General features: G+C 35.4%; 2 protein-coding genes and 1 long non-coding RNA gene across 9 annotated transcripts in view; 2 read left to right on the top strand and 1 right to left on the bottom strand.

Annotated features, from left to right (window-relative positions):
• LOC147845236 (uncharacterized) overlaps nt 1–25,675 on the bottom strand; it is a 934,973-nt gene that overhangs the window by 712,905 nt on the left and 196,393 nt on the right. The window lies entirely within an intron of this gene.
• On the top strand, nt 5,149–11,474 carry LOC110439406 (uncharacterized). Its single transcript, XM_087250271.1, has 3 exons — nt 5,149–5,295; nt 5,538–5,687; nt 9,660–11,474. The coding sequence occupies exons 2-3, from the start codon at nt 5,603–5,605 to the stop codon at nt 10,715–10,717; spliced, it is 1,143 nt and encodes a 380-aa protein (XP_087106397.1). The 5' UTR covers nt 5,149–5,295; nt 5,538–5,602; the 3' UTR covers nt 10,718–11,474.
• On the top strand, nt 14,674–19,305 carry LOC148682363 (uncharacterized). Its single transcript, XR_015943057.1, has 2 exons — nt 14,674–17,014; nt 18,974–19,305. It is a non-coding gene; the product is annotated as an uncharacterized LOC148682363 (long non-coding RNA).

Raw genomic sequence — 25,675 nt, forward strand, 5'->3', positions numbered from 1 at the left:
CCAGCTGTTGCTGTAGTAGAATAAAAATAGGATCTGAATAAAAATAAAAAGGCTTTAACTGATCATTTACACGACTGCGACAATAAATGTTTTATACAGTTGAAGTCAGAATTATTAGCCCTCCTTTGAATTTTATTTTCTTTTTTAAATATTTCCCAAATGATGTTTAACAGAGCAAGGAAATTTTCACAGTAGCCTATGTCTGATAATATTTCCTTTTGAAGAAAGTCTTATTTGTTTTATTTCAGCTAGAATAAAAGCAGTTTTACATTAAAAAAAAAAAACATTTTAGGGTCGAAATTATTAGCCCCTTTAAGATTTTATATATTTTTCCTATAGTCTACAGAACAAACCATCGTTATACAATAACTTGCCTTATTACCCTAACCTGCCTTTAAAGCCTTTAAATGTCACTTTAAGATAGAGGTGTCTTAAACAACGTCTAGTCAAATATTATTTACTGTCATCATGGCAAAGATAAAATAAATCAGTTATTAGAGTTGAGGTATTAAAACTATTATGATTAGAAATGTGCTGAAAACAATCTTCTCTCTGTTAAACAGAATTTGGGGGAAAAAATAAACGGGGGCTAATAATTCAGACTTCAACTGTGTGCTCTTCCAACCATTTTATGTATTTTCATAAGACAGTTGATTTATAATTTGATTCAAACTGACATAGCATGTTACAGTAGAATATAGTTATATAATAATACGCTAGATGCATAAACTCACTGTGATTTAACTATTACAGAAACAGATGTGACTTGCTATATCATATAAATATATCATATCTAGAAAGCTAGTACAATTTACGTTTTTTTTACTTGTATTTACATTGATATGATGCACATTTTACTGATTATAGTTATTTTATGTCACCAAAACTACACACATTTTATACTGTGGAAACAAGCTTCATCAGTAGTTAAAACTATTCAGTTTCGCGAAAGAGTTGTATTATTACCTCATTAGCTTCAGCTCCTCAAAATAATAAATGAATGATGTGCAGTGGCGGGATTTTTTTAACACCATGTGACAACAGAGCCACTCCCACCTGCCGGTAGAAACAGGTACTGCTGAACAGCTGACGGTTTAATTACCTGACACAAACGCTGCGTTAAGTGGAATGTTCGTGATGTATGTGGTAATTTTTAGTACTTACATAACAAAATAATTGTTATACAACATATATTTATTTAAGTGCAACATATTGCAAGAGATCAGGGGCTTTGTGACAATACATCAGGGGCTTAAGCCCCCAAAGCCCCCCCCTCGCAACGCCCCTGACTTATTGATACATTTCTCCCTTGTTTTTCACTCTATACTATTTCTGCTCTCTCTCTCTCTCTCTCTCTCTCTCTCTCTCTCTCTCTCTCTCTCTCTCTCTCTCTCTCTCTCTCACATTTCACATTTTAGGTGCTTTATTGGCATGACAAATAACTGTACATTCATATTGCATACGTACAAACAAGACTGTAGTGCAAACAAATATGGATATAAAATATAATACAGAAAAAACACAGAAATAAATAAAATAAAAATAGATTAATAAAAATAAAAAGATTGATAAAATAAAAAATATTAATAAAAATTAAAATAGATTAGATCTCTCTCACAAACACACACTTTAGTATTTAAAGTTGATCAAATTTTTCAATCTAAACATTTTAAGACAATTTTGAGAAGCTTTTTTTAATCCAGTTCATAATGACTTGCATGTCTACAACACATTACTTACTATTAATATATGAGAGTCCAAATCTCATCCTCAAAATTATGACCCCTTATTTTCTTTTCTATTTTTACAACTTTATAGGCCTTTATAGTGTTTCTTATTGTTTCATATGAATTGTCGTCTCTTATTATCTGTGTTCCACGTGTTCTGCCATTCTTTAGCAATATCTTCAGTAATAATATTTCATTTACCTTTACTTACAGAAGCATTAAAGGGGTAGTTCACATTAAAAAAAAAACATTTTTACCTGTTTGAGTTTCTTCTGCTGAATGCAAATGAAGAGAATAGGCTATAGGGTCAAAAAGCAGCCACTATATGGTTCAACAGCTCCTACGAACATGGCTGCTTTTTAAAACATTTTCTGGCACACAAAATGTTCTTGGAACTCGATTACAATTGAACCACTAAAGTCACGTCACAGGTTTTGACAATGTTTTTGGTTACTTTTCCAGAAAAACCACTGTCAAAACCTTTGAGCATCTCTGGACTCTTGCTGACAGATGAGGGAGCTCTCTGATTTCATCTAAATTGTCTCCATTTGCATTCTGAAGATGACCAAAGTTCTCAGGGGATTGAAACAAAAGGTAGAGGGACAATCGTTCTCGAGAGCCACATCGCACTGCTTTTTTCAAATTTATTTATTAATTTTTTATTGCAACAACAACTGGCCATTACAACAAATAGAAATACAGGAACTGATACTCGTGTGATATTACTCATATATTCATTCATTTTCTTTATAGCTTAGTCCTTTTATTAATCAGGGGTCACCATAGTGGAATGAACTGCCAACTTATCCAGCAGCACATGCTTTACACAGCGGATGCCCTTCCAGCTGCAACCCGTTACTGGGAAACATGCATACAAACTCATTCACACACACCGCATGTCTATGAACTTTGTGAAAACCAGAGCATCCGGAGGAAACGCACGTGAACACAGGGAGAACATGCAAACTCCACACAGAAATGCCAACTGACCCAGTTGAGGCTCGAACCAGCAACCTTCTTGCTGTGAAGCGATCGTGCTACCCACTGCAACAGTGTGACGCCTCACATATGTGTAATTATTTGATGTATTAAACTGGTATTGGTGAAGAACTATGCTTACTAAAAGGCACCATTCAGATGTAATAATCTGGGCAATCAAGCATGTATTGTTATAGACACCTTTGCTTATGTGTCTTAAGAGATGTTAGGCAGGTCCTGTTCATGCAATATGCTTTAGGCTATCAAGTTGGTATTGGCATGAACAGCTATACCTGTTAACAGGTTTCATATATGTAAAACGATCCTTTTCAGTTAATGATCTGGACTATTAGGCAGCTATTAATAAAGACGACTGCACATGATGATGAGCCATTTATTTAAATGAATATGTGACACAGATATTTAAATTTCATTGTTGCAAACAAGTTACAGGATTAAGTGCAGTTGTTGTTTTATGTGATGTTCACCACTGTAATTACACCATAGTGAAACAGAAGTCTGAGAAATGCTGTAGTTGGTGTAGGTGGAGCAGGTTAATCACATTAAAAGTTATGCATTGTGTAGTTAAGAAAGTAAACTCTTGTCATTGAATTACCCTGTATAAACTGCCTATACAATAATTTAACTTGTGATGTAATTATTTGGTAATTATAAATATATAGCTGCATGACAGATTTGATAGTGGACTCTACAAAGGTAAGACCAAAGCTTGAAATCGCATCACGTGAGTGCATGAGACCAATAGAAGATCAAAACATGAGCTATATGGAGCAATCAGTCGCTTTTAGTATCGTCTAATCATATTGTTTAATCCCACCCTTTTTTGCAGCGCTGTACGAAAGAATTTTGCAAGCACAAACTCTAGTGTGACCGCGGCCTAACTTGCTTTCAGATTAACTATGCCCGGCTGCTATATATATACCTTAGACAGAGTGGGTACATCTAGAAGCTGCTGTGCTGTAGAAGTTTCTGATTAAAATTATGATTTGTGCCTGTACCATAACAGATCTCTCTTGTTGTGATATGTGTCTTGGTAACCTTTAATGTGTTGTTTTTTGCGCATTGATTCGACTGCATTGAGTGAGAGAGTGCATTTTCCCTCCTTCTCCTGGTTAAGAGATAAAGCTATATAATAGAATTAGTTATATTTCAGATAGTATAAATCAATTATTAGCAACAAAAGACCAATTTTATAATGATTTTAGCGTAAAAGACTTTATTTGAAGCAAAAAAGATGCTGGAGGACTGGATCAGATATATGGCACTTTAATCACACCTAAATGCCTCTGTAGCTTGTACATAACATTTCACAACACCTGGAATTAACACAAATGAGTTTGAAGTTACAGATTGTCTCATCCATTTGTGATTAATGTACAAACAATTATCTACAAAGGACAAAAGTAGCAAATAATCGACAGTATGTGATCGCTTTTCTGTGTTGAAAGGAAAAGGTTTTGTCACAGAGTATCTTTTATATTCTTTTGTGACTGTCTATGCATATTTGTATGCACAAACACAACTGATAATTAGAGGGAAAACATCTTTGTTACATACCAGGTGAATAAGAGGCTTTCGGGAAAGATGAGCTGCTCACACATGTTCTGCTCAACTAAAAAACGAAGGAAAGAAAAGAAAATTGGCACAGAAACAAGTTACATTTTGATCATAAAAATTTATAGACACTTTTGGAAAGAAATAACTGATCTGTTAAGAGTGTGTTGACAGTTTACAGGAAGCAGTAATGAGCTGCATGTGCTTTAGGAGAAGTAAAGGACTCTAAACTCACATAAAGAACAGGTTCAGTGATAAATAAATGACTAAAACATTGCTAATATTAATATATTGACTGAACTTAACACAAATAAAACCTCACTGTGAAGATTAGAAATTGTTTCTTTTAACGAATACTGATATATCACAGTACAATAGTATCACTTACATAACTAGTATATAAGTGAATGTAGTTGTGTATGTTGAGACATCAGTGTGGTTTAAGTCTTCAATGCTCATTTGCATCTTTAAACAAAAAACAGCTTGGGAAAAAAAAAACAATTAAAATGAGTTTCAAATCAAAATACCTCAACATAAGTGTATCAGCATTAACTACAAAATGCAGCAGCCAAAATAAAAAAGCTTCCATCAATAGTCATATAAAACAACAGCAACAAAACAAATGATGATGGCTAAAGTCAACTTATTTTCCCAATACATCACTATTTCTCTGTAAAACAAGTTTGTAAAGCTGCTGAACTTCCCATCCCCCACTGTATGTGTCTTGAGTCTTCACTGCTCCCCACTGCTCATTTGCATCTCTATACCAGCATTAATGGGGGCCAATTGAGTCTTATCCAATCACATTCCAGATCCAGTAGCTCAGCAGGGTTGCATCTATATATTCTGTGTTTCTAACGGAGGCTTCATTATCTGATTTAGCTGTAAGAGAACAACTTTGGAGGACAAACTACGATTGTGGATTCCTACATTGGGATTATTACCAACAACAACCTACAAAGAAAAACCCACTGAGGACTTTTTTTATCCCACTTCTTCATTGAAGACAGAAAAGGTGAGTTGCACATTTTGAATTTACACTCAAATAATATCTGAATGCTAACATTATAAAATGTAAATATGTGTGGATGCATTGTTCAACATTGTATTAAGTTCTTCAGTCATTTTTAAAAGCTATTGTTTCTTGCTCAGACTTACCTGTTTTGGTTTTGTTAATTACTCTCATATAAAGAAACTGTTAAAGCAAATGTTAAAGATAAGTTTGTTTCTGTTCATTGTTTTGTTCATTTTAAACAGAATAAAGTGTCCAAACACAGAGAAAAACTCCCTCTGAAGCGACTGATCTCCACACTGTTATAAAAATGGCGTTTATTAAAGAGGAGAGTGAAGATGTGAAGATTGAAGAAACATTCAGAGTCAAGCATGAAGATCTGCAGGAACTAACAGGTTGGTTTTCATTCTCAAAAACCAACTCAGTCATTTGATCCTCATTTAGATATATTTTAATAATAAGAATACTAAATTGAATCCATCTTGCAGCCCTGGGTGTGCTGCCTAGTTCTCCTAAATGCATATAAGCACTTATTTAAAGATAGGAATAAGTTTCTTTCATACTTGTTCTCGTGTCATTCTTTTTCTGTTTTAATAGTCTCCCATTTTTTCTACCTTCTTAAGGTTATTGCATTTCTTGTTCTCCTACTGTTTGTAAAGCGTCCATGAGCACTGGCACTATATAAAATAAATAAAAACAATCAATTTAAAAAGTTTATCTGAGCTGACGATATTTGACCTACAGTATTCTCATAAAAGATATCTGCTATTACAGTGATAGTGTTGGCTTAGTACTTTCCATTTGCATATGTCACGTTGATCACAATTCCCCTTTTTTTAATCAATTTTTTTATGGGTTTAAAGTTGTTTCTAGTAGTTGTTACTAGTTCTCACAGATAGTAACTGAGTTAGAATGACATCATAATTATATTAACTAATTACCAGGGCTATTCCCTATTTGAAACATGCAGTGTCTTAAAATGTCTTAAATTTCAAAATCTAAAATTTTAGGCCTTAAAAAGTCTTAAATTTACTGAAATGTTGTGTTGTAGGTCTTAAATCTTTTTTATACAAGTCTTTATTTTTCTTTGTTCATGTTTTGTTACCCAATCTGGCCAAAACCCATACAATCACCAACAATTTATCTCAATAAATGTTTAACTTTTTATTCAAAAAGGTCATTTTAACTCTATTTATTATAATAGTTTAATTATTTTGTCTACAATAATATTTGTTTAAACGTGCTCCATGGATTTACTGCTGAGGACATCGACCTGGACAGATTGTTGCGCATAGATTTAGTTTATTATAGTTTTAAAACTTTAAAAACATTTGCTCGTTTGTTTTTTTATTTTAAAGAAAGTTTATTTTAGAAAAAAGTGTGTGGATACAAGTAGAGTAGTACACAATATTTAAGATCTTTTGCTAAGAAATAAAAAAAATATTTAAATATTATTATTATTCAATAATTATTTTATTATTAAATGCATTAAATTATACTATTTTTTGAGAGGACAAATACAAATCTTTTTCATCTGGGGCATTTGAAAAATTCCTTAGTCTAAAATTTCATTCATAATGGTCTTAAATATGTCTTAAAACATCTTAAATTTAACTTGGTGAAACCTGCAGAGACCACGATTAAAAGTATGTCAGAAAACGTGGATGCCCTTAATTTGAAATATGCTGAATGAAATGGACACTAAAACAATTAATTATTATAAAACATTGTACAGTGTTCTAAACTATATGATGATGTTGGGATGACATGAGACTAAAAGATAATGTTTAGCATTGGACTGACTACAACTGGCCAACAAGCTAGTTTAAAAATATCTTTTACTGCTTAAGAAATGAAGAAAATCAGCATGCTGATGATATGCAAACATTTGAGTGTGAAGTTCATCAGTATTAACCATATTCTTCATGTACCAGCAGGCGGCGCTATTGGAATATTTTTGCTTGAGACTTTTTTTTAAATAATTAATTTTTAGATCTTAAAAGTGTTATGCTGCTTAGGCATGGGACGATACCCCTTTTCAAGGTATACCACCTCAACGTTTTTCAAACGTCTCATGGCTTCAAACGTCACCACGTGTTCATTGTGTGTCGGCATTATCCTCTGAGGTGAAAGTCATTTATTAAGTACAAAAAAGATTTATGTAGCGTCTTCTACCACTGTGAGTTCTGTTTTTACTGTTGATATTTGGCGCCAGTTAATTAGGAAGTGACGATTTTGTTCTCTTTGATTCATCGGATGGAAACGCTGCTTTATTCGCACATCTTTTATGTGATATTCCAGTTTTGCAAATAAATTTAATTTGCATTTTGGATGGAAACACAGCTATTGCTTACATTTCAGTCACACAAAGAACAAAGTCACTTACGAGAATGGCTTGTCCTTCTTTAGTGAATAATAAGCTTAAATTCACAGACCTTTGACAGGGACATGCACTGTAACTAGATTCATGGGATTATTACTAGTTCTAAAAACTATTTTTAGTACTGCTTACATTCTTATTATTCAAATATTTTTATTTATTTTTCAAAAGTCTTAAATTTTTCCACAACACACATATTGAACAAAAAATTAAAACGGTACAAAGATACAGAAATACTTACACCCATAAAGAAAAAGGGAGAAAGAGAAAAATAAATAAGTCAAATAAGTCAAATAAATAAATAAAACAGATAAAACAAATTAAGAAATTAGGGATAAACTCTCACATAGGATATAATAACCCCTGAGCGTTCAATGTGGGATAGGAAAGGCTGCCAAACCTCATAAAACTTTTTGCAGAGCCTCAGATGGTGTACTTAAGGTCCTCGAGTTAAAGATGTGAAAACAATTCTAATATTCAATGTTTGTGGGATGGCAGGTTTGTTTTTTTCAACTGAGAAGACTCAGGCGTCTGGCCAATAAAGAATAATAGGCAAGGATTTCTGTAATTAGGCTGACAGGTACATTTCAGGTACATCTTCAGATGTTGGAAAACTAGAATAGTGTTTCTATAGTCAGTTTGTGTAAATTGGCTGTGCAATAATAGGGTATATGCAGAAGCATGCTAATAGGACTTTTAATTTGCCAGTAACCTGGGTTAAGCGCTTCCGGTATGCCAAAGCAAAAATTTGCGTGTTTAAGGTCTGCTTTCTTTAGAAATCAGCAATCTCCACTGCTCGAGTGATATCTGATATAAAGTGGGTCTCAGATTGTACAAGAAGCACTTCATTACATTACATTTTTCCCCGCCATGTCTCTGTAATATCAGCATTTATTTTACCCCAGTATATTCAATTGAGCTTCTGCGCTAGCCTGCCGATTCTGACCGGCCGGCCACCCCTGCTCTACTTGTCCCCACAATGCAACAGTTCAGTCAACTTCTCTTTCTTCAGCACACCACATAATGCTGGCCTCTTCAACTCTCCTCTTCTTTTATACTCTTACCCATTTCCTTTTAGCCGTCCCATGGGTGGAGACAAATTAAACAATGTTGACTGTCGTCACAGGAAATACTAACAATCATAAATGCATGATTATATGCTGTCATGGCTTTGCAATCAAAAAAATGTTTTAATAATAGAGGCCAATAGAGAAAAAACAGCCATGAATATAATGAAAAGAGTAAATTTGCCCAGAGTGTATTGTTGTTTTTTTTCCAAAGCATTTTCCCAGAATATGTCAAAATAAGATGTCCCTAAATATCAGTTCATTTGCTTAAACAGAGAAAGTTTTTTTTTCCAAGCTAAGCCTCAAAATCACCCCAGAATTGATGAAAAAGACCCAACAGCACACAATGGGAAAGGTGCACATTTCAGCCTTTATGCAGATGCTGTACAGGTGTGTCTCATGTCTGGGAGGCAAATATTCAGCTGTTTGTTCAGCTGTTACCCCAGAACATTTTTTCTGATGCATTTACCACTCAGGCAAAGAATGAACAAGTATTTCCTGTCTGCTTTAAAAATTTTAGAAAAAAGATTTTGTTATTATGAATATATAGGAATAAAAATAGGCCATTTACAGCTTTCAAATCTGTGTCTTATCAATGACCAAAATGACTTTTATGATCAATTATGTAAGGAACTCTGAAAACTGGACTGACACGGTTTCAATTTACTATAATTTCTATGTTAAGCAGCTTTGACACAATTTATATTGTAAAAGCACTAGATAAATAAAGATTAATTAAACCTGCTTAAATGTGTACATGTTAATAGGCTGAACAAAACATGATCTTTTATATTTTACATTTAATGTGCATAAAAATTACAGTGTGTGTAGCCAATGTTTCCAGTGTCTTTTCACTTTTTATTTTTTAATGAGAGTATTTAAGACTTAATGAAAACTAATGTTTTATTTATTTATTTCAGACCCAATTGAAGAGAATAAGGTGAGTAAAGAGGAGGAAAATCATGTCAAAATTGAGGAAAAAACTCATTTACAGACTGATGGTATTTTGAAAAGGAGAGACGAGAATTGTTTCACATGCACTCAGTGTGGAAAGAGTTTCAGCCAATCATCATCCCTTAATCTACACATGATGAGCCACACTGGAGAGAAACCATTTACTTGCACTCAGTGTGGAAAGACTTTTAACTGCTCATCACACCTTAATCAACACATGAGGATCCACACTGGAGAGAAACCATTCACATGCACTCAGTGTGGGAAGAGTTTCAGCCAATCATCAAACCTTAATCTACACATGAGGATCCACACTGGAGAGAAACCATTCCAATGTACCCAGTGTGGGAAGAGTTTCAGCCACTCATCATCCCTTAATCAACACATGAGGATCCACACTGGAGAAAAACCATTCACATGCTCTCAGTGTGGGAAGAGTTTTAACTGCTTATCACTCCTTAATAAACACATGAAGATCCACACTGGAGAGAAACCATTCACATGCACTCAGTGTGGGAAGAGTTTTAGCCAATCAACATCCCTTAATCAACACGTGAGAATCCACACTGGAGAAAAACCATTCACATGTACTCAGTGTGGAAAGAGTTTTAGCCAATCATCCTCTCTTAATCAACACATGAAGATCCACACTGGAGAGAAACCATTTACTTGCACTCAGTGTGGGAAGAGTTTTAACTGCAAACCACACCTTAATCAACACTCGAGAATCCACTCTGGAGAGAAACCATTTACATGCACTCAGTGTGGGAAGAGTTTCAGCCAATCATCAAACCTTAATCTACATATGATGAGCCACACTGGAGAGAAACCATTTACTTGCACTCAGTGTGGGAAGAGTTTTAACTTCTTATCACACCTTAATTTACACATGAGGATCCACACTGGAGAGAAACCATTCACATGCACTCAGTGTGGGAGGAGTTTCAGCCACTCATCATCCCTTAATCGACACATGATGAGACACACCGGAGATAAACCATTTATGTCTAATCATGTTGTTTAATCCCACCCCTTTTCACAGCGTTGTACAACAGAATTTTGCATGCTCAAACTCTAGTGTGGGATGAGTTTCAGCAACTTATCAGACCTTAAACACATAAAGACCCACACTGGAGAGAAACCATTCACATGCACCCAATGTGGGAAGAGTTTCAACAGATCAGCAAACCTTAATGAACGCATGAAGATCCACACTGGTGTGAAAGAGTATATGTGCTTAAGTGTGAGAAGACTTTTCTTACAGCTCAAATTAAAACTGCTCTAGATGATTCACACTGGAGAGACCGTACAAGTGTTCACACTGTGACAAGAGGTTAAATCTGTTAACACATCTGAAAACAAAAGAGGATTGGATGCATCTGTACTCCACTCTCCAGTGTATTCATGTAGCTAGTGTTGTTTTGGATGATGTTCTCTGTCTGACTCTCTAAATGAGAAACATGACTGGGAAAGTCCATTAATTTGTCCTGTGTTGCATCTTTTATTAGTAAAGTTTCTTTACTTTTAGGTTCAAGATTTTTTCTAGTTCACTAGATTTACTTTTTTGAGCAGAATACAAACTTGATGAATATTTTATGATTTAGGCAGAGCAACAGGTATTCAGTCTTACAACATTTATATACTGTGATGATCCCAAAACTCCAGATTGGAGTATGTGGTAAATCCTGATTGGATGCCTGCATTACTCATTAATGGATAAATAAAAGTTGTTATGCTAGCTACTCCAGGTCGCTGTGGCTACTCCGGAGTCATCATGTCAAGACCTGCCATCTCATTGACCCTTTAACCAATTTGCATTCAGGCTATTTTGTTGGCTCATCTCTCTTTTATTCTGCAACTCAAACAAGCATAACGCTTTTTGTAAAATGTGTCCAGTTGTGTCCGAGATCTTGTCCTTTCAGTCATAGCTATAGGTGAGAGTAGGAACCTAGATTCAGCAGTAAACTGAGAACACTGCCTTTCAACTCAGCTCCATCAACACAACAGACAATCAAATCAACTGCATAACTGCTGCCGCTGCACTGATTCATCTTTAAATCTCACATTTCATTGCTCATAAAAATAAAAAACCCAAAAGATACTTGAACTCAGGGGCATTGCTAGGGTCGAAAGGGATAAGGGGCTTAGCCCCAAAGACCCCCCAATCCACCCCCCCCCCCCCCATTAAAAAATTATGTTCTAATTCACCCCGCTAAAATACCACCACTTTTATAATAGATTTATAAATGGTTTAATAATAAATAGGCTTTTGAGTTGACTTTTAGCAATAAATTTTGAAGCTTTGTGACTTGTAACACCAAAAAGAAAAAAAAAATTAATTATCTCACTTCTCATTTACTAGTCTGTTGTGAGCCATATCATAACTCTTGAGCCTCCTATCTCCTCTCCTGATTTGCAGTTTCTGTTTGTTTTTTGAAAATGTAATTGTCTGCATGTCTTCAAATCTAAAAAATATGATTTATTTTATATCGTGAGTTGTTATCCAATGTGATACAAAGCTACAAACAAATTAACTAAGGTGTAGTGTTGTCAAGATACTGGAATTTCTAAATTCAATACCTCGCAAAATATTGATATTCAATAGGCTACTATTTTTGACATAATAAAAAATGTATCAAAAATAGTACAAAAATAAAAATAAAGATTTATATGCTAGAAATATGTTTACTTCAAATTTCTTTTGAGGTAGATTTTTTTCAGTTTTCCTCAAAATAAGGTGATGTGGGCATTGTAGCACTTTAAATGCCTGTTTCATTCATTCATTGAGCAGAAATTCCAGATATGCCTCACAGAAGTAGTAGAACAGTCCAGGAAATCCTTAATATGGATGAAGGCATCAGCTATTGCTGTAGTTGAATGAGAATAAGATCTGAATAAACATAAAAAGGCTTTAACTAATCATTTACGCGACTGCGATAATAAATGTTTATACAGTTGAAGTCAGAATTATTATTCCCCTTTGAATTTTATTTTCTTTTTTAAATATTTCCCAAATTATGTTTAACAGAGCAAGGAAATTTCCACAGTGTGTCTGAGAATATTTTTTCTTTTGAAGAAATTCTTATTCGTTTTATTTCAGCTAGAATAAAAGCAGTATTACATTTAAAAAAAAAAACTTTTAGGGTCAAAATTATTAGCCCCTTTAAGCTAATTTTTTTTTCTGATAGTCTACAGAACAAACCATCATTCTACAATAACTTGCCTAATTACCCTAACCTGCCTTTAAAAATGTCACTTTAAGCTGTATAGAAGTGTCTTGAAAAATGTCTAGGCATATATTATTTACTGTCATCATGGCAAAGATAAAATAAATCAGTTATTAGAGATGAGTTATTAACACTATAATGTTTAGAAATGTGTTGAAAAAATCAGACTACAACTGTATGTCTTCTTCCAGCCATCTCAGGTATTTTCATAAGAAAGTCGATTTATAATCCCCTGCTAACTGACATAACATGTTAAAGTAGAATGTAGCTATACAATATGCTAGATCCATGGGCTCACTGTGATTTAACTATTACAGAAACAGATGTGACTGGCTATATCATATCTAGATAAATATGCCTAGATATCTATATCATATCTAGAAAGCTAGAACAATTTACGTTTTTCTGACTAATTTGCATGTATGCATTGATATGATGCACATTTTATCCATTACAATTATTTTATTTCACCAAAACTACACACATTTTATACTGTGGAAACAAATGTTAAGCTTCATTAGTTAGAACTATTCAGTTTCGCAAAGGAGTTACCTCATCAACTTCAGCTCTTCAAAATAATGAATAAATGAAGTGCAGTGGCGGAATTTTTTTAAACATCATGTGACAACAGTGCCACTCCCACCTGCCGGTAGATACAGGTACTGCTGAACAGCTGACCCGACACAAACACTGCGTGAGGTGGAATGTGCGTGATGTACGCCGAAATTTTCAGTACTTAGATAACAAATTAAATGTTGTACACCATTATATATACTTATATATTATTTATTATATATACTTATTTTTATTTAAGTCCAACATATTGCAAAAGATCAGGGCTTTTGACAATACATCAGGGGCTTAAGCCCCCAAAGCCCCCCCCCTCGCAAGGCCACTGCTTGAACTTCATTTGGGGTAAGGACTCTCCTCTAATCTGGAGATGGACACCTTTTTCATCAAGCGCCATGGTTTCTGACATACAGGTGCTGTTTCTTTCCCTGCTAAGTCACACTCAGCAGCAAATCGCCCACTGCATGTTGAGGGTCCATGTCCTATGAAGCCAAAAGGACAACATTACTTGCAAATGGCAGAGACAGTCCTAGCCTGCACCTAAAATTCTGTCAGTAAAAATTATTATATTTTTGAGATCAGCCTTAAAAATGACACATTTACAAAAATAAATAAATAAATAGATGGATGGATATATACTGTAGTGGTGGAAGGGAAAGTAGGATGGCTTGTTCAACCATAAACAGAGATGGAGCTATCTCAGGAGGCATGGACTAGTGAGTGATATGTCTCAGCCTGAAGGTGTAATAATAAAATAATTGCCAGGATGCCCCAACCCTTTTTATCAACTGGCTGCTGCAATATTCTACTAGGCAACCTAGGATGCTTATTGTTCCAGAGAAATTAATTGACTAAATTACCAAACTGTTTTAAATATTGTAAAGAAATATTTACAGGGATATACTGAAGTAGAGAAGTAACTTTAGGAAGGCAATTCATTTTGATTATGATAGTTTGTTATTTTGAGTACCTCAGAGCTGTGGTTCTCAATTCTGGTAATTGTGCAAAATGAATTGACAACCATCCCAAATTAATTTTTATCTCTTTTTACTATATCTTAGAATCACACCTGAGAAACCACAAAAGCAAAGATTTGACTTATCTTTAACTGCTTAAGATCAATTTGCACCACAGCACCAAGAGACAACATTTGTTTGAGTTTTCTTCGCCGACTGGCCTCGACAAAACACGCCGTTCCTGATGGATTGGTGACTCAGCTTCAGTGAAGTCCTTGGGATTCACTCGCTTGTGAGTGGAGGTTGTCTGGGTTACCGGGGTGACAGACTCTGCCGAGAGTTGGTTTGCAGAAGTTTTTTTTTTTTTTTGCAGTTTCGGCGGTTTAAGAGGTTGCATGGAAAGTTTTTTTCGACCGTTTGAGTGGCTGTGCAGTGTTCGAAAGCAAGGCGAGAGGGGGCAGAGAGTAGCAGCGAGCATGAGTGAGCTAATGCAAAAAGCAAAGTTTTACTGTTGCAGTTTTTAAGTAATCTGGTTTGCTCCATCCCAATGGCACTGTCTTCCAATGAGCAGTTGCCATAGAGGGCAGGCCCACGCCCCATACCATTATGCTCAGTGTAAGTCATTAACAGACTGCTTGGTAATTTCATGTAGTAAAATATCTTGTAAGTTTGTCTCTATTGTACACCAAATGTTACAAGAAGACATTCCTCTAGCATGAAACAGTCAATGAAAAGATTTTAGAGGGTGAGTGGGTGCAGTGCCAGTGATTTGAACTTGATATGAGCCTCGAGTGGTAACCAATGCAGAGAGATAAAGAGAGGAGTTACATGGGCTCTCATTGAAGACCAAATGAGCTGCAGCGTTCTGGAGCATCTGTAGAGGATTAAGGGTGCAGGATGGGAATCCAGCTAGAAGAGAACTGTCGGGGTCCAGCCTTGAAATGACAAGAGTTTGCACTAAAATTTGTGCTGCATTATCTGTTAAGAGAATTCTGATTTTTCTGATGTTGAAAAGTGCAGCTCTGCATGATGGAGCTGTGTTAGCAATGTTCTCTTTGAAGGAAAACTGATCATCCAGTATCACCCTAAGATTTCTTACCGAACTACATGGGGTTATGGTGGATGATCCCAGCTCGATTGAGGAATTGTATTAATTGTGTGGAGTTGAAGGGAAGGTGATGTATGTAGATGAGTAAGCAGTTCACTAGCTGGCCTCTGTTACATCTGCCTAAAAGTGTTTGGGAATGTGCCAGTGTGGAGTGAAGGAAGAGGTTGTCTTTTTCTTCAGAGGGTGTTGTTTGATGGAGATTTAGGTTGGATTTGGTTGGAAGTAGACTGCTAATTTAAATGTTTTTGTGTGTGTGTGTAAAGAAGGAGGCCAGCTGATAGGCAGTTGGTGGAGGTGGCAGAGCAGGGTATAAAATGTCCTGAATAGTTTGCGGATGTCTGAAGTGATGTTAATTTTGTATTGGTAGAATGGGGTTTCGGCCGAATGGAGTTGGGAGGCTAATAATGCCAGCTGGGTTTGGTACTTGCTTAGGTCAGTGGAGGATTTTGATTTGTGCCAATAACAGCGGAAATAACAAAACAGCAGCATCAAATCTACTCTCACATCATCGACAGCAACATGGACGGAGACAAAATCTCCGCTCTCCCTGAAACACCAGCCCTGGCTCAACAACACCAAGCTCAGCCTGGAAGCCGACTTGATACTGAGGCTCCAATAAGAGGCTGAAGGCCTATTCGCTCTACGTCAGCAAGGACACAATCCCCATCTTCTGTCACTCCAAATCGCCACCCACCTTCACCAGCTTCTTCATACGCCTCATCATCCCTCACTTTTAATAAGATGACAGTGACCGAACTCCACCAGACCCTCATAAATGCTGGAATCTCTATCCGCAGTCGCTGCAATAAAATGGAACTACTAAAACTCTATGAATCCATCTCGTCACCAATTCCACCCTCTCAGGACAGCAGAACCGCTTGCTCTCGCTACACCCCCTATCCTCAGCCCACCGCTCGCTCCCGCCACACCCCCTATCCTTAGCCCACCACAGCCCCGCATGCACGAAATCTCCCCGGACCATCAAAGAAAGCAACTAAGAAAAGCAATAAAAACCAATTCCACGGAACAAGACAAACTGCACCTACCAGAACATTCCAAAACATAGACAATTCACCAGATGACACCACTCTCTGACTTCCCATTCCCTTCCCTTGGCCTCCAGCTCCACATTCCAGTGAAAACTCCAGCCCTACTCATCCAGTCATCCCTTCCACTCTTAACCCTCCTTAATTCTATTTCCCTTCTAACCTCCATCACTCTTCAAGCCAGCTTATTTATACCCAGTCTTACTCTACAAGTCCTAACGCACTTCCTCTCCCTACTCATTTCGCCTTTTCCAGTATCCCCACCTTTTTTTCCCCACCTCTACATCCCTTCACCAAGCAGTCACCTCCATTACTAACCCTTCCCACAGTCTACCTTCCCTACTCACATTTCTTCGCACGGCCTTAGTGCACCCTAACCATCCTCCAACGCCATCAAGAACCTCATCCTATCAGGTGCTGAAATAGATTATTATACGCGTTACTCAGTGTAATTAGTGTCCCTACTGGAGGGCCATGGATACTGATCTTCACAACAGAGTTTTCTTAGAATGCCGTAATCTTTCCTGCAAGGTCTGTCGTTCAAATCTGCACATGACCAATTCCTTTCCCTCTAACCATCTAGAAAACACCTAGCAACCCCTTATCAACTGCCTTGCAACCGTGTTATTGCTTGAACTGACCTGATCTAATCCTGTATATGAAATTAGCCTGTTCCCTAGCAGGTTTAAAACGCCTTAGCAACCGCCTAGCAAATACCTAGCAACACCATAGCAACCGCCGAGCAACACCTTGCAACGCTTTAGCAACCACCTAGCAACACCTTAGCAACCACCTAGAATCACCTTAGCAACCGCCTAGCAACACCTTAGCAACCACCTAACAACACTTTAGCAACCGCCTTACAACACATAAGCAACCACCTAGTGATTGCTTAGCAACTGCCTAAAAACACCTTAGCAACCACCTAGCAACAGCTTAGCAACCACCTAGTGACAGCTTAGCAACCGCCTAGCAACCACCTAGCATCAGCTTAGCAACTGCCTAGCAAAACCTTAGAAACCACCTAGCAACACCCTAGCAACACCTTAGCAACCATCTAACAACTCCTTAGCAACCATCTAGCAACACCTTAGCAAACAATTTAGCAACACGTGAGTAACCCATAGTAACCGCCTAGCAACACTTTGGCAACAGCCTATCAACACCTTAGCAAGCATCTAGCAACCGCCATAGCAACACCTTAGCAACCGCTTGGCAACACCTTAGCAACCATCTAACAACTCCTTAGCAACCACCTAGCAACACCTTAGCAACCACATAGCAACACCTTAGCAACCATCAAGCAACACCTTAGCAACCGCCTAGCAACTGCTTAGCAACCACCTTAGCAACCGCCTAGCAACCACCTAGCAACCCCTTAGCAACTGCCTTGCAACCCTGTTATTGCTTGAACTGACCTGGGGTCCGTTCTTCGTACCTCGCTTGAATGATCTAAGATGATTTGGCAGATCCTGGATCTTTTAATCTTGATAACTGATTATTTTGGTTCTCGCTAATTTGGTTCTCCAAACAAGTTCACGAATCAGATTAGAATATCTGGATGAACTGATCTGAGATCGCTGCGTGTGTTGTGAAGGACAGATCTATCGATCCTCGAAATCATGATCAGCAATGCAACGATTGGCTGACGCACAGCAGCGTAATGACATCATCTGATTAATATTCAATTATCCATGTGAGCAAAATTACATCAAATTAGCAGTAAACGGCTTGTTAAATATGACACGCAGTAACTTCACATTTGTTGTGAGCTGCAGGCTTTACACTTTCATTTGTCAAGACAAGAGTATTCATCATGTATTGCAATGGAAATCAATGTATTTAGTTCTTCATTTAGAAAAGATTTTCTTAATTATAGTAGCCGTTTTTTAATCGGTGTAAAGAATAACTGGTTGTTTCCAAAAGCATTTTGATATTGGTAAAGGCGTCTGCAACTTTTGTGAAGCATCACTGGCATATTAACTGTCAAAACATGTTTATGACTGCATAAATGTATTATTGCTTTTAAAAAAAGTCACATATTGTGCATTTCTATTATACACAATTTGTACTAAAGAGATCTAAAAAGTTCATATCAATAAGTTTTCTCTTTGCACCACCAGGTGGCAGCCTTTGTATTTTCATTTCGAGGGTGCAGATTGCATACGTTTTATTAATATGTATAACTTTATTTATTTTATTAATGACTATAACTTTTATATATATAGTTAAAAAATATTTACTATTTTCCCAAGTGTATATAACTTTTACTGTAAGAAAATATCAGAACTCGGTACATACTTTTTGTATTATCTTTGCTTGAACTGAGCCGATCTAATCCTGTTTATATGATTTGAACCTGCTCCCGATCAGGTTTGACCTAACAGATCTGTTGCCATGACAACAACTCTCGGATCAGCTTTGAAGAACGAAACGATCCTGGATCATGTCAAATCGTCAATATCCAAATCCAGCTAACTGAGTAATCCACGTACGAAGAACGGACCCCTGATCTAATCCTGTATATATGAAATTAGCCTGTTCCTTAGCAGATTTGAGCTACCAGAACTATTGCTGACAACAACTCTCAGAAGAGTTTGGAAGAACTAAACGATCCTGGATCATGTCAAATCATCGCTAACCAAATCCTACTAAATGAGTTATCCACATACAAAGAATGGACCCCAGGACAAGATTAACAAAAAGGGAGGAGAAAACGAAAATGAAGAGAATGAAGTACAGTTACCAGGACAAGATAACAGGACAAGTGGTCACAAATGGAAATATGGGACAGTTTTAAAACTTTTTTAAGCCCTGTGGAAAAAGAGGAACTAAATAAGACTGGTCAAGCTGAAGGAATGGCAAATGATGAAGAAACAAGGATGGAAAATATGGATAAGAACAAAGTGGAAAGAGGATTTTTAAGAAGAAGAACTTTTAAGGTAAAACCAAACTTGGACATGGCAAAGAAAAAAGTTTTAACAAAGAACAGAGCTAAATATGTAAATAGGTATGAAGTGTGAAGGGGACTGGAAGAAGATGAAGAAAAATGATGTTTTTAAAATATTTTATCTTGATCTCTATTTTATGAGGATGTGTAGGTTTTTAATTTCATTTTTATTTATTTTAATGGTTTTAAACTGTGTGTCTTTTAATGCAAGGGGACTGATGGGAAAAGATAAATTTGAGAAAATAAGAGAGAAATGTAAAAACAAGGAAGTGATAGGTTTACAGGAAACAAACTGGAAAGAACATGCAATGGACGATTTTAAAAAGTTGTGGCAAGGGGATATTATATATAATAATGGTGATGGTAAATCTGGAAGAGGTGTTGCTTTTTTAATAAGGAAAGATATTTTAAACTTTAAAAGAATTGTGTATAAGGATAATTATGGAAAATGTTAAGTAATATAGGTGAACTATGAAGGACATGAATTAATAATAGCAAATATACATGCACCAACAGAAGATAAAGACAAAAAAATAGTTTTTTGAGGTTTTAAATGAAGTATTAAAAGGTTTTAAAAAAATAATAATGATGAGATATTTTAATACTGTTTTTAGAAAACAAGATATGGCTGACGGAATGGTTTTAAAATCGGATATAGGAAAAAAGGAACTAAATGAGTTAATAAAGGAAAATAGTTTAGTAGATATATGGAGGGAAAGGAATAGAGAAAAAAGAGAGTTTTCAAGGAGACAAATAGTGGGGAATTTTATATGTCAAACGAGAATAGATTTTATTTTATGTACTAGAAATATTGAAAATTTTATAGAAAACATACAGTATGAAGAGAACAGTTTTAGTGATCATAAGCTCTTGCATTTTAAAGTGAATATAGAAAACATACAAAAAGGACCAGGGACTTGGATTTTAAACACAACCATTTTAAAGAATCAAGATTATGTTCAAAAAGTCAAAGAAATAATAGAGAAAGAAAAAGAAAATAGAATGTATGATGAAGATAAAAGGATATGGTGGGAAAACACAAAATATCAAATAAGAAAATACACAATCAAATATTGCGCAGTACTACAAAGATGTAAAAAGTATACAGAAAAAGAAGTTAAAAGATCCTTAGAAAAAGAATTAAACAAGGAAAATAAAGATATTGAAAAATTCAAAGAAATAGAGCAAAAATTACGAGACTTAGAAGAAGACAAATATAAGGGGGCAATGTTGAGGAGCAGATCTAAATACACAGTAGAAGGGGAAAAATGCACAGAATTCTTTTTTGATTTAGAGAAGCAAAGAGGTAAAGCAGGAATAATAAAGGAAATTAAAGGGAGAAATGGAAAAATGGCGAAAAGAAACACAGAAATACTAGAAGAAATTAGTGGCGTAGCGGACAGGCCCGCAGGGCACGCACCGCGGGGGGGCCCCGCGTGATTAGGGGGCCCCCGCGTCGTCGTGATTTTCAATAAACTGTTGGGAACAACTGTGGTCGGAACCAAAGTTCACAGGTCTGTGTTCTCTGAACACCTCTCAAGCGGTGGACTACTTCATTCTGATTGCTTGCAGCCAATGTTGCCAACTTAGCGACTTTGTCACTATATTTAGCGACTTTTCAGACCCCCCTAGCGACAAATCTAGCGACTTTTTTGTGTGTTATTGGAGATTTTTTAGACTGTCATTTGTCCATACTGTACCGTCCCTACTCTTCTCAATGAGCTGCGTGTGATGCCGCCGGCCCCTCCCCCACCTCACAGCACTGACAGGCGGCCCAGTCAGTCCTCGTACAGCAGCCTCTCCCACCTGCAGCCCGAGAGCAGATCACCCCTCTGCGTATTGACGACAAATGATTTAGCACAGGCAGTGTAAAGGTATTTTCCCTTGTACAGTCAAACCGATATACTTCTACTTTATTTTAACAATTTATTTGGACCGTTTATTCTTTTCTTGTTCACAATCACAGATATTTTAGTGACAGTTTCTGAACTTGTCTGAGTTTATTTCATATGAGAGATTACTGCACATTCACTAACGTTACACATCTATAATGACATACTGTATTCAAACAGCAATACATTTAGTTAAATAAACATGCATATATAAAGTGTAGTGCAATTATAAATACCCCTTTATTAACCATAGGCTGTTAAACAGAAACGGTAGAACGTGATGACGTCAGTGATATGCAAATTGACGTATGACGTATCCCCCCCCCCCTCCATCAGGGGCCCCCGTCAGCGATCCCTGCAGGGGGGCCTCCGCATTTTGCGCTACGCCACTGGAAGAAATCAAGCATTTTTATGAAGATCTATTTAAAGCAAAAGGTATTGATGAAGAAAAAGAAAGAAAGATTCTAAATTATATAAAAATAAAACTAGAAAAAGATGACAACAAAGAATGTGACAGAGAAATAGAAGAAGAAGAGATTGAAATTGCAACAAATCAACTAAATAAAAAGTCCAGGTATAGATGGAATAGGAAATGAATTTTATATTGTTTTAAAAGATATTATAAAAGGAATACTTAAAGAAGTTTTTAAAGAAATTTTTAAATGTAAAGAGATGAATGAAAGAATGGGGATGGGATTAATGAAGTTAATATATAAAAGAAAAGGAGCAAAAACTGAATTACAAAATTATAGACCAATAACAATTTTGAATACAGATTTAAAGATTTTAGCAAAAGTTTTAGCGAATAGATTAAAGGACGTAATGCCTAAATTAATTAAATCACATCAAGCATATGCAATAAAAGGGAGAGATATTGCAGATGTAACAATGAGTATTAAAAGCACAATAGATTATTTACAAGAAAAGAAGATGAATGGGTATTTCATTAGTTTAGATTTTAAAAAGTCTTTTGACAGAGTAGAACATACTTACTTATTTGATGTACTCAAAACGTTTGGATTTGGAGAGAATTTTATTATTTCTATAATTATATTATTTCTATAAAGGGGCTTTAACAAAAGTGAAATGTAATGGTTTTTTAACAGATTGTTTTAAAATTACAAGATCGATTAGACAAGGATGTCCTCTTTCAGCGCTATTATATTCCCTAATTGCAGAACCTTTAGGGTTAGCAATAAAACAAGAAACTAAAATTAATGGAATAAAAATAGAAGAAGAGGAGGATGAAGGAAAAATATACCAGTATGCTGATGATACAACAATAATAGTGAAGGAGAAAAAGAGTGTAAAAGAAGCCATGAAAAAAGTACAGGAGTTTTGTAAGGGTACAGGAAGCAAAATAAATGAAAATAAAACACAATATATGAGGTTTGGTAAAGCAGATATTTTAACAGATTGTTTTCAATTTAGAGAAGTAGAAGAACTGAAAATTTTAGGAATTTTAATTGGTAAAAATGAAAGAAAAGCAACAGAAAAGATGTGGGATGATCTAATAAGAGGAATAGAATCAAGATTAAATTTTTGGAGGATAAGAGAACTTTGCTTAAAGGGGAAAGCCTTAATATTAAATGTTTTAATGACATCAAAGCTATGGTATAAATTATATATAACAGAAATGCCATGTTGGATAGAAGGGAGATTGAAAAAGTGTGTTCAAGATTTTTTATGGGAGGGGAAACCCCCAAGAATTGCGTACAATACAATAATTGGAGCAACAGAAGAAGGAGGATAGGATTGATTGATATTAAACAAAGGAAGAAGTGTCTTAGAGTCAAAATAGTTAAAAAGCTTTTACAAGAGGAGAACTCAAAAGAATGGAAAAAGGTTATGAAATATTTTTTAAACAAAGTTGGCAATTTTAACTTAGGAGAAGACATTCTTTGGTTAAAAACTAAAAACTGTATGACAGAAAAGTTACCAGGGTTTTATCAAGAAATTTTAAGTGCATGGGGGAAATTTTTAGACGGAGTATTTTACCAAGTAAAGGAAAGAGAAAACTTGTTAAATCAACCTTTGTTTTTAAATAAAAGTATTTTAAAAGAAGGGAAGGAACTATTTTTTAAAAAATGGATGGATGTGGGGATTTTAAGAATAAGGGATGTTCTTTATGAATTCAAAAAGGGATTTTTACCTAAGCAATATATAGTAGACTTAATGGAAGAAGCTAAAGAGGAATACAGTGTAAAGGAAATAGAAAATAAACTTGAAACGGTCAAAGGTGCCATACCAAAAGAATGGATTACAAGAATAGAAAATATGGAAGAATGTGGGAATGAAAAAGTCATACATGTCTATTTAAAAGGAAAGCTTTGTGATTTTAAAGATTGTTTACTGAAAGACTTTTATGTGTATTTTAGAGATAGTGTATTTCAAGAACCAATAGCAAATAACTTTTGGGTACAAAGATTGAATAGTGTGAAACAGGAAAATATATGGAAAAACATGAGAGGGAAATTAATAGAAACAAGATTGGAATGTTTTGAATATTTTATAAGACACAAGGCAATTTTTACTGAGTGCATTTTAACAAAGATACAGAGAGAACCAAATGCAACATGTAAGGTATGTTTTCAAGAAGATGAAGGAATTTTACACCTGTTTTTATACTGTAAAGAATTAGAATGTTTTTACATGAAATGCCAAAAAATGCTAAAAGATTTATTAAAAGATTGGGATGAAGATCAATTGGAATGGAATACTCTGGTGATGTTCGGATGGAATATGGAAAACAAAAACAAAAAGTTTGTAAATCTTCTTATAATGATGATGAAGAAATGTAGCAAAACAGGAAAAAGTTGTTTTAAATGTGTGGAATGTACTAAAACGAAAAATGGAAAGATACATAAAAAGTCTGTACTGGTATTTTAAAGGAGAAGACATGTTACCAAGCTTTTATGATGTGTTTAATGATGAAGTGTATAATGTTTTAAATGGTTTAAAGTGGAAAATGCCCAAAGAGGATGTTATTTTATGAAGAATGTTTATTTAAAAAAAAAAAAAAAGAAAAAAGAAAAAAAAAAAAGAAATGCCCGATCTCATCTGAACTCGGAAGTAAAGCAGGGTGGGGCCTGGTTAGTACTTGGATGGGAGACCGCCTGGGAATACCAGGTGCTGTAAGCTTTTCGAAGTCCTTCATTTGGCAGACATAGACTTCCCCGTGTCACAGCTTCGCTGCCATTATTTTTTCTCGCCTTCAAGGGCATTGTTTCTGTCGGTGCTGTGTCGATGCCAGCTGAGCTGCGCTCGCCCCCTGGTGCTGCTGTAAGCTTTTCGAAGATTATGGTGGGAAAATGTTAAGTATTTAATTAAAAAGTATACAATAAAATATTGCAAATTAATACAGAACATTAGGAGAAAGAAGGAGAGAGATGCAAAAGAGCAATTAGAGATTGAATTGAATAAGAATGAGAAAGATATACAAAAAATTAAAGAGCTTGAAGGAATAATAAAAGAGATAGAAGAAAAAAAATATGAAGGGGCAAGATTAAGGCGTAAAGCCAAACATACTGTGGAAGGAGAAAAGTGTACAAAGTTTTTCTTTAACTTGGAAAAAAGTCGAAGTAAAGCCAAAACATTTAATGAATTAAAAAGAGATGATGGGGTAGTTATAGATACAAATGATGGAATATTGGAAGAAATAAAAAATTACTATGACAATTAAATGAATTAAATGTAAGAATGGGAATGGGATTAATGGAATTGATATATAAAAGGAAAGGAGGAAAAAATGATTTAAAGAATTACAGACCAATAACAATGCTAAATACAGATTTAAAAATTTTATCTAAAGTTTTAGCCAACAGACTTAAAGAAATAATGCCAAGTATAATAAAAACAAACCAGGTATACGGAGTAAAGGGAAGAGATATAGCGGACACAACAATTAGCATTAAAGACACAATAAGATACATGAACGAAAAGAAAAAAAGAGGCTTTTTAATTAGCTTGGATTTTGAAAAGGCATTCGATAGAGTTGAGCACAGTTTTTTATTTGATATTTTACAGAGTTTTGGATTTGGGGAGAATTTTAAAAAATGGATTAGTATTTTATACAAAGGGGCAACAACAAGGATTAAATGTAATGGTTTTTTAACAAAAAATGTAAACATCACACGATCGATTAGACAAGGGTGTCCGCTATCAGCTCTTTTATATTCATTAGTGGCAGAACCCTTGGGATTAATGATAAAACAAGATGAGGAGATAAAGGGA

This window comes from Danio rerio, chromosome 4 (genome assembly GCF_052040795.2).
Source record: "Danio rerio strain M-AB ecotype USA chromosome 4, GRCz13ab, whole genome shotgun sequence".
Taxonomy (NCBI): Eukaryota; Metazoa; Chordata; class Actinopteri; order Cypriniformes; family Danionidae; genus Danio; species Danio rerio.